This window comes from Leopardus geoffroyi, chromosome X, assembly GCF_018350155.1.
Source record: "Leopardus geoffroyi isolate Oge1 chromosome X, O.geoffroyi_Oge1_pat1.0, whole genome shotgun sequence".
Taxonomy (NCBI): Eukaryota; Metazoa; Chordata; class Mammalia; order Carnivora; family Felidae; genus Leopardus; species Leopardus geoffroyi.
Genome location: NC_059343.1, coordinates 127,256,105 through 127,267,985, shown reverse-complemented (window position 1 = coordinate 127,267,985; position 11,881 = coordinate 127,256,105). Strand labels below are relative to the sequence as shown.

The 11,881-nt window shown below is 63.5% G+C and overlaps 1 protein-coding gene and 1 non-coding gene across 3 annotated transcripts; one reads left to right on the top strand and one right to left on the bottom strand.

Annotated features, from left to right (window-relative positions):
- Window positions 1-296: 296 nt before the first annotated feature.
- On the top strand, window positions 297-9,408 carry IRAK1 (interleukin 1 receptor associated kinase 1). Of its 2 annotated transcripts, XM_045472159.1 has the most exons (14): window positions 297-526; window positions 610-777; window positions 899-1,030; window positions 1,149-1,252; window positions 1,458-1,646; window positions 1,885-1,949; window positions 2,143-2,257; window positions 3,214-3,326; window positions 3,813-4,020; window positions 4,445-4,510; window positions 5,998-6,234; window positions 6,893-7,328; window positions 7,732-7,875; window positions 8,287-9,408. In XM_045472159.1, the coding sequence occupies exons 1-14, from the start codon at window positions 391-393 to the stop codon at window positions 8,346-8,348; spliced, it is 2,175 nt and encodes a 724-aa protein (XP_045328115.1). In that variant the 5' UTR covers window positions 297-390; the 3' UTR covers window positions 8,349-9,408. The 2 variants fall into 2 exon arrangements, with proteins under 2 accessions (XP_045328115.1, XP_045328116.1); XM_045472160.1 differs by lacking the exon at window positions 5,998-6,234 and having other exon boundaries at window positions 305-526.
- A 1,685-nt stretch (window positions 9,409-11,093) lies between these two features.
- Window positions 11,094-11,167, bottom strand: TRNAN-GUU. The gene has a single exon. It is a non-coding gene; the product is annotated as a tRNA-Asn (tRNA).
- Window positions 11,168-11,881: the final 714 nt, after the last annotated feature.

Here is an 11,881-nt window from a genome sequence, read left to right as displayed (position 1 = left end):
CGGTCTGGCGTGTCCCGGGCCGTGCCTCGCCCTTTGTCCCACGGCTCGGAACCGCGCTCCTCCATCCCTCGGGGCCCCATTCAGGCGGCCCCTCCTCCGGGAAGCCCGCCTGGCCGCCTCACAGGTCGAAGGGGCGCGGCCTCCGCGGGGAGACACCACGCGCGGCGCCCCCGTCTGGCCGAGGGTCGCGGCGGCGGCGGCGGCGGCGGCGGCGGGCAAGATGGCGGCGGGCCCGGACCCCGCCCCTTCCGCCCCGCCGGGCGCCGCACGAGGCCGGCTTAAAGGGGAAGTGAGTCAGTGTCCGCGGACCCGGCCGGCCAAGGCCCGCGCCCGCCGCGGCCCCGAGAGGCCCCAGGAGGCCCTGGCGCGGCGGCGGCGGCGGCGGCGGCCATGGCCGGTGGGCCGGGCCCGGGGGACCCCGCGGCCCCCGGCGCCCAGCACTTCTTGTACGAGGTGCCGCCCTGGGTCATGTGCCGCTTCTACAAAGTGATGGACGCCCTGGAGCCCGCCGACTGGTGCCAGTTCGGTGGGTGGCGGCGGGCTGGGAGAGGCTGGGGCGGGAGGCGCGCGGGCCCCGGGCGCCCGGGCCTGACGCCTCCCGCCCCGCAGCCGCCCTGATCGTGCGCGACCAGACCGAGCTGCGGCTGTGCGAGCGCTCCGGGCAGCGCACGGCCAGTGTCCTGTGGCCCTGGATCAACCGCAACGCCCGCGTGGCCGACCTCGTGCGCATCCTCACGCACCTGCAGCTGCTCCGCGCGCGGGATATCATCACGGCCTGTGAGCGAGCGGCCCCGGGGACCCCGGGATCCCGGGCTGACCCAGGACCTCCCACGGGACTCCTCCCTCCTCCCCCTCCCCCGCCTGGGCCTAACCGCCCTTTTCTTCCCTGGCATCCCAGGGCACCCTCCCGCCCCCCTTCTGCCCCCCGGCACCAGCACCCCGAGGCCCAGCAGTCCCCCTGCACCCTCTGAGGCCGAGGCCCTCCGCCCCCGGAAGTTGCAGACGTCAGCCTCCACACTCCCCTCCCCAGGTAAGAGGGGCCCAGTGTGGGGCTTGATGGTCTTTTGGAAAGGTCCGCCTTGACCATGGCCACTGCCGTAGACCGTGCCGCTGGTCTCTCCCTGCCTCTCACTGGTGTCTTTATGAAGTTTTTCCAGGCTCCCAAACCCATTCTGGGGCTGAGCTGGGTCCTGTCCCAAGCCCTGCTGCCCTCCAGCCACCACCACCATATCCAGACCCTTCCTCTACCAAGGTAGGTGGGGCCTGCCGGCAGAGAAAGAGTCAAGACGAGGAGCAAAACAGGTAGCCTTTGGTACACTTGTGAACCCCAGCCAGCCAGGAGGGCCGGCCAGGAGGCAGCTGGGGTAGCAAGAGCTTGTGAGTTTCAGGCGCAGGGGAGGGTTTGGGGCACAGAGGAAGACAGAGGACTTCACCTGATCCGAGGTATCTTCCCACAGCCTAACCGGGAGAGCCCGGTGTCCCTCCTGCAGGGGGCCCACCCCTCTCCGTTCTGCTGGCCCCTCGCTGAGATTTCCCAAGGCACCCACAACTTCTCAGAGGAGCTGAAGATCGGGGAGGGCGGCTTCGGGTGTGTGTACCGGGCTGTGATGAGGAACACGCTATATGCTGTGAAGAGGCTGAAGGAGGTGGGTGTAGCACCCCCGCAAAGGCCCTGGCCGGTCGTCAGCAGACCCTAGCTTCTCTGGGCCTTCCCCGGGACACGCTGCCCCGTGTACCTCCTTCAGCCCTCTGATTCCCCAGTTCAAGGTCCCCAGCCCCTCGGTTGTTCTGGGCCCGGGTCAGGCGGCAGTGAGAGTGGCCGTCAAGCCTTGGCCGCAAAGGCTTCACGCTGCCTCCCGCCCTCGTTTTCCTTGGGGGCCGCAGGGGGCAGACCTGGAGTGGACCACAGTGAGGCAGAGCTTCCTGACCGAAGTGGAGCAGCTGTCTCGGTGAGCCTGGGGCGTCCCTCCCGGGTGGCGGCGGAGAGAGAGAGCCGCGTCGGGGCCCCATCGGCCTCCAGGACCGCGGACTGCGGTGCCTGGCTCCCTCGAGCCCCCGGGGACTGCCCACCCCCACGACAGCCAGCCGGAGAGCGTGGTGGAGGCTGGAGGCCAGAGCCCTCAGGCCCCGCTTTTGAAGCAGGTTTCGTCACCCAAACATCGTGGACTTTGCCGGCTACTGCGCCGAGAGTGGCTTCTACTGCCTCGTCTATGGCTTCCTGCCCAGTGGCTCCCTGGAGGACCGCCTCCACCTCCAGGTAGGCCTACTTGGCCGCACACGCTTCCCCGGCCCCGCAGCGCTGTCGGCACCTGGGCGCTCAGGCTCCGTGAGCGGGTCCCACCGGCAGGCAGGTTTGGGTCCGGGGTTCGGCCCGAGGTGGGTGGCCATATTCCCCGGCACCCTTTCCCGGGGCCTCCCTCTGGCTGCTCCCACGCGCTGGGAAGCCTGGGTCGTGACGCCTCTAAGCGGGGGGGGGGGGGGGTTACTGGGGCACCTGGGTGCCTCGGCGGGTTAAGCGTCTGACTCTTGATTCCAGCTCAGGTCACGACCTCGCGGTTCGTGGGTTTGAGCCCCGGAGGCAGGCTCCGCACTGACAACACGGAACCTGCTTGGGCTTCTCTCCCCCTCTCTCTGCCCCTCCTGTGCTCCTGCTCTCTAAATAAATAAATAAATAAAGTTAAAGATAAAGAAATAGTTAAGGATCAATCAATCAAATCAAATCAAAGGAGGGTTATTGACTCAGTGGCCGGAGTCAAGCTCCTCCCTTTTGCAAGCAGAGTAGCTAAGGGGTCTTGTCAGCATTGCCCCTGGAGAAAGGGGGCGGCGGACCGCACCATCCGGACCCACGACTGAGCCCCCTCTCGTGACGTGCCCCCAAGATCCAGGGGCTCACGGCGCTCAGGGACTTCAGCTCTGGAGATCGGCGCGCGGTGCTGGGGGAGGTGGAGAGAACGCCTCCCTCCCCCGACATCCCGCTCACCCCAGGAGGAAGGGCGCACCCCAGCCATCCTCCCCTCCTTGGAAGAGCTTAGCCTTGACCTTCTTGTGAAGTAGCTCATGGACTTTTGGCTCGTGGTTTTCCAGAAGGGGAGACTGTGGCCCAGGCAGTGAAGTGACTTGTCTAGACCCTGCAGTGACAGGCGGAGGGAGGCTTGGGGTCCAGGAACGGGGGCCCTTCCAGCCTCTTCTGCGCCCCTCTGCTTCCTCTGCCAGGCCTGCCCCCCTCTCTCCTGGCCTCAGCGACTAAACATCCTCCTGGGCACGGCGCGGGCGATTCAGTTTCTACATCAGGATAGCCCCAGCCTCATCCACGGAGACATCAAGAGGTGAGGAGGGGACACGGCCAGGCCCCTGCGGCCTCTGACGGCTGTCAGAGCGGAGTCCGCCGCAAGGGAATGATGCTCCCCAACCTTCTGCCGGCAGGGAGCAGTGGCGCTCGCTCTCCGAGTCCCAAGGAGCCCTGCTCTGGGTGTCCCCCATGAGAATAGGCCTGTCCTCTCCTGCCTGAGGCTGAGGTGAGGGACGGGCTGCAGCCCCGAGGCCCGGGCCATCGGAGCTGAGGGCCCCGGGTCACGGAGAGCCGGGCGCAGGACAGGTATGGAAGCAGAGGCTGAGGACGGGCCCCACCGAGGAGCAGGGGCTGGCCCGCGTGAGGGAGCCCCCGGGCAGCGGGACCGCCGGCCGCCGCCAGCCACTTTCCGTGGGCGAGGCGCGAGCTGGCAGCCCGGAGTCCTCTTCCGTCGGCGCCAGGCAGGTGTTGGGGTGTGGAGCGGGCCGGGGCCCGAGCTGACGCCGCCGCTTCCCTCCCCCAGCTCCAACGTCCTTCTGGATGACAGACTGATGCCCAAACTGGGAGACTTTGGCCTGGCGCGTCTCAGCCGCTTCGCGGCGGCCAGTCCCGGCCAGAGCAGCACCGTGGCCCGGACGCGGACCGTGCGTGGCACTCTGGCCTACCTGCCCGAGGAGTACGTCAAGACGGGGCGGCTGGCCGTGGACACCGACACCTTCAGCTTCGGCGTGGTGAGCCGCAGGCCCCCTCTGCCGCTTTGGGGAGGCGACGGGGGGGGGATGGGAGGCCGGGGCCCAGCGAAGGCACCGGGGCCTGGGGAGCTCCCCGTGGGGCCAGAGGCCGACCTGGCGGGAGGAAGCTAACGGAGCTTCGGCTCCGGGGCCCCTCCCTCCCTGACACGGGCCCTCGCCTCCGCCCTGCACCTCACTCCCCGTGCGTGCTCCCGCCGGAGCTCCGGTCCCGTAACGCGCGGCTCCGTCCTTGCCGGCAGCCGGTCCCCATCTGCGCGTCCGAGGGCCGAGCCCCCGTCCGCCCGGATCCGTGCCTCAGCAGCCTCTTTGGGCCGGTCCACCCCACGAGCCCCCCCACCCCCGCGTGTGGCCCTCCCTGCCATCCCAGAAGCCACCGCCACACTCTCCGTCCTGCCCTCTCCAGGTAGTGCTGGAGACCCTGGCTGGCCAGAGGGCCGTGAGGACGCATGGTACCAAGACCAAGTATCTGGTGAGCCTCCTGAGGTGGGGCAGCGAGGGAGGCAGAGGAGAGAGAGAGAGAGACAGAGAGGCGAGGAGACAGCAGGGAGAGAGGCAGAAAGGGAGGCAGGGAAGCGCTACTCCTGGTAACCAACAGGTGCAGCCCTGGAGGGTGGAATGATCTGGAATGCAGTGCCCCACAGAAGCCAGCCTCTGCTACTGCTGACTCATCTTTGAAAGCAGGCAGGGCGCCAAACAGCTTCCCTTGACCTTGCCGAGGAAAAACCTGTCTGTCTTCTGCAGATGCTATGGCCTCTCCAGCCCCTACCCGGGCTGTGGGCGGGGAAGGGGGTGGCCCAACAGGACAGTCCCAGAGCTCGGGGCCAAGAAGCCGCGGTGGGAAACAGAACCCAGGGCCCCAGGGGAGGCAGTGGTGGGAAATCGGGCCAGCTGCTTCCCATTCGTCTCACCGTGGACCGAGACCTGGCTTCTAGTCCCAGCGTGACGGTCTCGGAGCGAATCCCTGCTCCTCACCGGGCCTGTTTCCCCACCTGCAGAGAGACTTTTTTGTTTGTCTGCTTGAGAGAGACAGAGACCATGCAGGTAGGGGAGGGGCAGAGAAGGGGTGAGAGGGGATCCCAAGCAGTCTCCGCGCCGCCAGCGCAGAGCCCGACGCGGGGCTCGAACTCCCAAAACCGCGCGATCGTGACCGGAGCCAAAACCGAGTCGGACGCTTACCCGCCTGAGCCCCCCAGGCGCCCCTCCCCTGGGAACAGACTTAATCCCCGCGCCGTGCTCAGGCACTTCCTGGGCCACTCCGTCGGTGTCGGTTCTGTACGTGTGACAACCGGTGTACCTCCTGCGGCCCCTGTTCCCGCCTCGGGGTTGCTTCTGTCTGTTCCCAAGTTTCACCGGGTCTGGGCCGGAACCGGGGAGCCGGACGGGAGCCATGCTCCCCTCGCCGGCCTCATCCGTGAGCACGTCCCTCTGTCCTCCGGACTCAGCCAGCTCCCTGCTGCCTGCCCCAGGGCCTTTCTATGAGCCCTTCCTTCGGAAAGACCCCCCACCCCCACCCCAGGTGCTTCCTCCTGGTCCTTCCCATGTCAGAACTCAAGATGCTCTCCAGTCCTCTTTGCGCCCCTGGGTACCTCTCTCTGGGCCACTCCCTTCCCTTCTTAGCTCTGACCTCTGGCGAGTTCGTGCCTTCAGATCCCAGCTCGAGTGCTCCTTGCTCAGGCCCTCGTCAGAAGCCCCACGGGCCTGTCCTTTGAAGCGTCCCGTTGCTCTATGGGCTCGTTGGTATCTCTCCCACACCAGGAAGTCAGTTCTATGAAGGTGGACCCAGAGCGCTCCGTTTGTCACTGTGTCCCTAGGGTGTGTCCCGGCAGTGCCGGGCACACAGCGGGTGCTTACTAAGTCGGAACAAAGACCACAGGAGTCCGTGATGAGAGCCTGGGGAATGGGACTGCAGGCACGACCTCCCCCGCAGTGGCCACACTCATAGTATCCGTCCCACAGAAAGACCTGGTTGAAGAAGAGGCTGAGGAGGCCGGGTTAGCCCTGAAAAGCACCCAGACCACACTCCAAGCAGGTCTGGCCGCAGACGCCTGGGCTGCCCCAATTGCCGCCCAGATCTGTAAGAAGCATCTGGACCCCCGGCCCGGGCCGTGCCCCCCCGAGCTGGGCCTGGCGCTGGGCCAGCTGGCTTGCTGCTGTCTGCACCGGCGGGCCAAAAGGAGACCCCCCATGACCCAGGTAGCCCTGCACGGCGGCGTAGGGTGGGAAGCACTTGGGACTCTGCCGCCCGTGGGGGACAGCAGCGTGTCGGGAGCCCTGGGTTCCCGGTGCTGCTCCGCGGGGAGCCGGACGCGGCAGCTGCCGGACCTCTTTCTAGAGCCAGGGTCTTCACACGTGTTTTGCTTGCCCTTCCATTCCGCTCGGGGTGGCCGGAGCCCCACCAAACCCCCCCTGCCAGACACGAGCAAAGGGCTTTGCCACGCCCCCTTCTGGGTACACTGTGCCACTGCATCTGCCTTTCCCTGGCCCCTCCCTGCCCCTCCCCGCCCCTCCCCTCTTTCCCTCTGCCCCTTTGAGGGCAGGGGGGCAGTGAGGTTTGCTTTCTGGAAGAGAGGGAAAAGCCATTCTTGGTCCTTTATCCTAGGGGCCGTGACTTCTCGGCATTCCTTGCGACAGGGACAAAAGGGCAAAGGACAGATGCAGGGCGTGCCAGCTCACTGGTCCCCGCAGCCCCCCCAGGAAGCCCGAGCCCCAGGACAGACCACGGGTGGCCCGGAGCAGGGCCCTCTTATGTGAGGGCCGTGACCGGTCCGCGTGGCCAGTCCTGGCCTGCCTGCGGAGAGCCACGGAGACCCCACCCAGGCCACCCCCTCAGAGCGTCTCTCTGTCCTCGCAGGTGTATGAGAGCCTGGAGAGGCTGCAGGCGGCCGTGGCGGGGCCAGCGCTGGAGCCTGAGGCTGCCGGCCACGGCCCCCCTTCCCCCCAGGAGAACTCCTACATCTCCACGGCCGGCAGCGCCCCGAGCGCTGCCGGCCCGCTGCGGCCCCTGGCGGTTCCCCCAGGAGCCCCAGCCCCGGCTCCAGACTGGCTCCAGAAGGGCCCCAACCAGCCCGTGGAGAGTGACGAGAGCGTGTCCGGCCTGTCTGCTGCCCTGCATTCCTGGCACCTGAGCCCGAGCTGCCCCCCAGGCCTGGCCTTGCCCGGCAGCCCCGGGCAAGGTGCCGCCGTGTGGGCCCCGGCATCCCTCGGGACGGCCGGCGGTACCGAAGGGGGTGCCACCCAAGCGTCGAGCTGGGGGAGCGGCCCAGGGCCCCGGCTGACAGCTATGGAAGGTAGCCGGGGACCGGTGCCCAAAAGAGGGACCAGGGGCCTCCTTTGCTGACGGTCCCCATACGCCCCACCCCCAGCCCTTTGGCGGGAGAGAACTGGGGGCCTGCCCTTAATCTCCGTGTCCTTAGCGAGCTCCAGGCCCTGACCTCCGGGTGGGTGAGAAGAGGCCAGGAGCTCACTCCCTGAAAGCTGGGAACAAGGAGGGCTTTACGCAGGACGGGGTTCCTGGCCGGGCCGGGAGCTGGGGCAACGGCGCGGCCCCTTCCAGGCCCTCCCGTCAGAGACAGCACCGAGGACGTGTGTCCCAAGGGGCAGGGAACTAAGCTGGGGCTGGCCAGGAGCGTCCCTGACGAGTTCCCGGGGACAGCGGCCCCTGCAGCTCAGAGGACACTCTCTCCACCCCAGGACCGCTCTTGGGTAGCTCTCTGTCATCACAGCCACCACAGATCGTCATCAACCCGGCCCGGCAGAAGATGGTGCAGAAGCTGGCCTTGTATGAGGACGGGGTCCTGGACAGCCTACAGCTGCTGTCGTCCAGCTCACTCCCAGGTACCCCTGGGACCGGCCCCCATGGGGCCAGGGGCTAGAGGCACGGGTGCGCCCTGCGGCCGGCCGGCCTCCAGGGCCGCTCGGGCTCGCCTCTTCACGCCGGCCCCAGACAGCAGAGCGTTTGTTCCGATCGGCATGGACGCGGCGCCTGCTCCCGAGGGGGGTGGGGGGGGGGGTGGGGGCAGCTCCGAGGCAGGCCACCCCTTGCGACGATGGCTGGAGACAGGCCTGCCCCCCCGCACCTCCCTCTGGAAGTTGCGCGTTCGGGGCGAGGCCTCGTCCCAGCTCCCTCACCTTCTCTGCCGAGAAGCCCAGAAGCCGAGACGGCAGCACAGCCCGGCCCTCGAGCCAGGCCTTCTGGCAGCCGGAGCGCCTCCCGCACTTGCTGACTGCCGTTCTCTCCTTCTGCAGGCTTAGGCGTGGAGCGCCAAAACAGGCAGGGGCCAGAAGAGAGCGACGAATTTCAGAGTTGATGTGTTCACCTGGCGGATTCCCCAAACCTGGAAGTCAAAGTTCTCATAGTTGGAAGTTCTCGTGGCTCTCGAGTCCTCAGCAGCCCGTGGGCGGTGGGGGGTGGGGGTCTCCTCCTCGCAGGGGACAGCAGAAGGTGGCCCCAGCTGCTCCAGGCACGCGGGCACAGGCTGGGCTCAGAGCCGGCTGCTAGCTGTCGACAGGCAGGACGCCGCAGAGGCCTGCCTTTGTTCCGGCGTTTGGGGGACAGGCGAGCTGTTCTCAGCGGAGGGGTGCAGGGGTGTGGGAGGAATGCGTGTCTGAAGGCTGCCGGCCTCGCAGGCCAGGGGAGAGATGTGAGTGTGGCTGCCCGGTGGAGCAGGGAGCTGGCTCCCCTAAGAACTGGGCAGGGCGGCCCTTAGCCCTTCCCCTGGGACTCGGCTGAAGCCCTGGGGGAAAGGGGCCACCGTGTAGGACAGAGCCAATGAGGCTGCGCCGCACCCCCCGCCGCCCCCCGCCCCCCTCCTCCCCGGGCTCTTGTGATTCGGAAAAGTGAGGTGTGGCCGTCCTATGGTTCAGTTCACTAGCTAGAACGAGAGTCCGGAGCCATCCCAGAGAGCCCAGCGGTGTCCCCTCACCGGGCTGGTGTCTGCAGGCTTCACCGGGGACCTGGGAGCCAGCCTAGCGTCATCGCCTGGCACTCCGGCCCACCCCCGGGGGCGCCTCCCGACGGGTGTCGCGCCAGCCCCGGCTCTGGAGGCCACAGGCTCAGCCTCGGGCCCGGGCGCTGATTGTGACAGAGAGGCCACGAACCCAAGGCTGGGCTAAGCCCCAGCCTTGTGTTACCCGGCCGGTGAGGAGCCCCAGGAAGGGGGGGCGTTGGAAGCGAGGCGGATAGGGACGAAGAAAACAGGATTCACGTTGTGAAAAGCAAGTCCGGTTTCCTGTAACTGAGTGTCTTCAAAGGTAGCGCAGGCTCGCAGTGACTTTGTGTCTGCGGTCACGAGTCGCACTACGTGCCCCATGAAGCTAGGCGTTGGCGAAGTCCAAGCCGTCCCGGAGGAATAAAAGCTTACGTTTCCATCTCTGCCTGTGCTCGTGCGGTTTTTTTGCCCTGAAAGCCTCGAGTGCTTCCAATGCTTTTCGTCTCGGGGTTCGTAACTATCCAACCCAAAACGTGGGACACGCTCCCCTCCCCCCGAAACTCGTCCGGAGCCTCTGGTTTCTGCTCCCATTGGTATCGTCCTTTCATTTTTAATTGATCATTGAGAGTTTGGGAAATGCAGTTGAGTTTTTAAGAATGGCTTTGCATCTTGAGCCTCGCTCAGGCTCACTGATTGGCTCCAGTAGGTTTTTTTAATGTATTTACTTATTTTGGTGCCAAAGCCAAGGAATGAACCAACCTCTAGTCGTTTGGGGAGGGCGGTAAATACCTTGCAGTAGTCCACTTACACAGTTCTTCTGGAAATACAGAGACTTCCTGCTTCTTTTCCAATCTGTGTGCCTTTCTTCTTTCCTTCTTGCACCGGTTAGGGCCTCTAACCAAGTGTTGAATAGAAGTCGTGAAAATGGACGTCCTTGCCTTGTACTCAAACTTGGGTGCAAAATGTCGTCTTTCACCGTTGCTAATATCCCTGGGGAGGTTTTGCGTCTATGTTGATGAGAGAGGTGGACCTGCAGTTTTCTGGCAATGTGCACCTGGCTTTAGAAAGTGTTCCCTCTCCTCTTACGTTCTTCAAGGGCTCGTGTATGCTTGGTGTCACTTCGTTAAGTGACTGATGGGTTTGCCAATGAAGCCGCTTCTGCGGGAGTTTTCTTTGTGGGAAGGTTTTTAGTTATAATTTCAGTTCCTTTAGGGGCACCTGGCCGGCCCAGTTGGTAGCGTGTGTGACTCTTGATCTCAGGGTTGTAAGTTCGGGCCCCATGTTGGGGTATAGAGGTTACTTTAAAATCTTTAGGGGCACTTGGGTGGCTCAGGCGGTTAAGCACCTGACTCTGGATTTTGGCTCAGGTCATGATCTCACTGTTTGTGGGTCTGAGTCCCACTCTGGGCTCCCTGCTGACAGCACAGGGCCTGCTTGGGATTCTGTCTCTCCTTCTCCCTCTGCCCCTCTCCCCGCTTATGCTCTCTCTCTATAGAAAGAAGAAACAGGCAGGGAGCCTGACGTGGGGCTCGATCTCACCACCCTGGGATCGTGACCCAAGCTGAAATCAGATGCTCAACCGACTGAGCCACCCAGGTGCCCCAATCTTTTCCAGCTTCTTACAGTATAACCTCAAGTCATTTATTTTAAACCTTTCCTGGGGCACCTGGCTGGCTCAGTCAGTGGAGTGTGTGATTCTTGATCTCAGGGTCATGAGTTTAAGCCCCATGTTGGGCACAGAGCCTACTTGAAGAAAAAAATGAAAACTTTCCTTGTCTAGCCTAAGCATTTAAAGCCATAAAGTCCCTTTAAGAACATCGTTAGCTGTATTCTATGCCCTTAGATAGGTTCTATTTTCATCATCATTGAGTTAATAATGTTTTTTTTTAAATTTTTTTAAGGTTTATTATTTTTTGAGAGACAGAGCATGAGCAGGGGAGGGGCAGAGAGTGAGGGAGACACAGAATCGGAAGCAGGCTCCAGGCTCCGAGCTGTCAGCACAGAGCCCGACGCGGGGCTCGAACTCCTGGACCGCGAGATCATGACCTGAGCCGAGATTGGACGCTAAACCAACTCGGCCACCCAGGCGCCCCTGTTTTTCTGTTTTTAATTAAGTAGGCTCCATGCCCAACATGGGGCTTGAACTCACGACCCCGAGATCAACAGTCACGTGCTCTAGCCGACTGAGCCAGCCAGACGCCTTGTTATGCATTTTTAATTACATTGTAGGACAGAGAATTTACAATGTCTAATTTCATTTCTTTTAAAACGATTGAGACTTGTATGGTTTGGCAGATGGTTCAGCTCGGCGAACATTCCGCGTGTGTCTGGAAAGAGTGGATGTTCCGCAGTTGGTGGCGCGAACTACGAGTGTCGTTTGGCTCGAGGTGATTGGTAATGTTGTGTATGTCCTCGGTGGCCGTGCGGATCTTCTCTCCACCGGCTGTCTCTGGCCGACTGAAAGAAAAATATCACAGCCTCCAAATGCACCTGTGGATTTGTCTTTCTCCTGTCGGTTCTGTCAGATTTTACCGCATCTGATTTGAAGCTCCCTTTGGGCGCGTGCGCCTTTAGGACTACGATATGTCCTTGATGAGTTGACCCTTTGATGACCAGGAAACGGCCGTCTTTTTCCCTGGTAATGTTGCTCCTGTCGACATCTGCTCTGTTCGGTGTAGCCACTCCAACTTCCTTATGCTTACTTTATTTCTTGGTGTGACTTTTTCAGTTGTGTTCTTTTAACCCGTCTGTGTCTTCCTTTCGAGTGCACCTGTAGACGGCCTGTGGCCTGGTCTCGCTTTTGTAACCAGTCTCATAATCTCTGCCTTTGAATTGCTCTGTTCAGGGGCGCCCGCGTGGCTCAGTCAGTTGAGCGTCCGACTCTTGATCTCAGCTCGGGCCGTGGTCTCACA

Bases quoted from the DNA above. Each gene is read 5' to 3' on its own strand.
- IRAK1 (XM_045472159.1), top strand. From the start codon at position 391: ATGGCCGGTGGGCCGGGCCCGGGGGACCCCGCGGCCCCCGGCGCCCAG. The intron at 6,235-6,892 runs GTAGCCCTGCAC...CTGTCCTCGCAG, and splicing joins GGAGACCCCCCATGACCCAG to GTGTATGAGAGCCTGGAGAG. The intron at 7,329-7,731 runs GTAGCCGGGGAC...TCTCCACCCCAG, and splicing joins CCGGCTGACAGCTATGGAAG to GACCGCTCTTGGGTAGCTCT.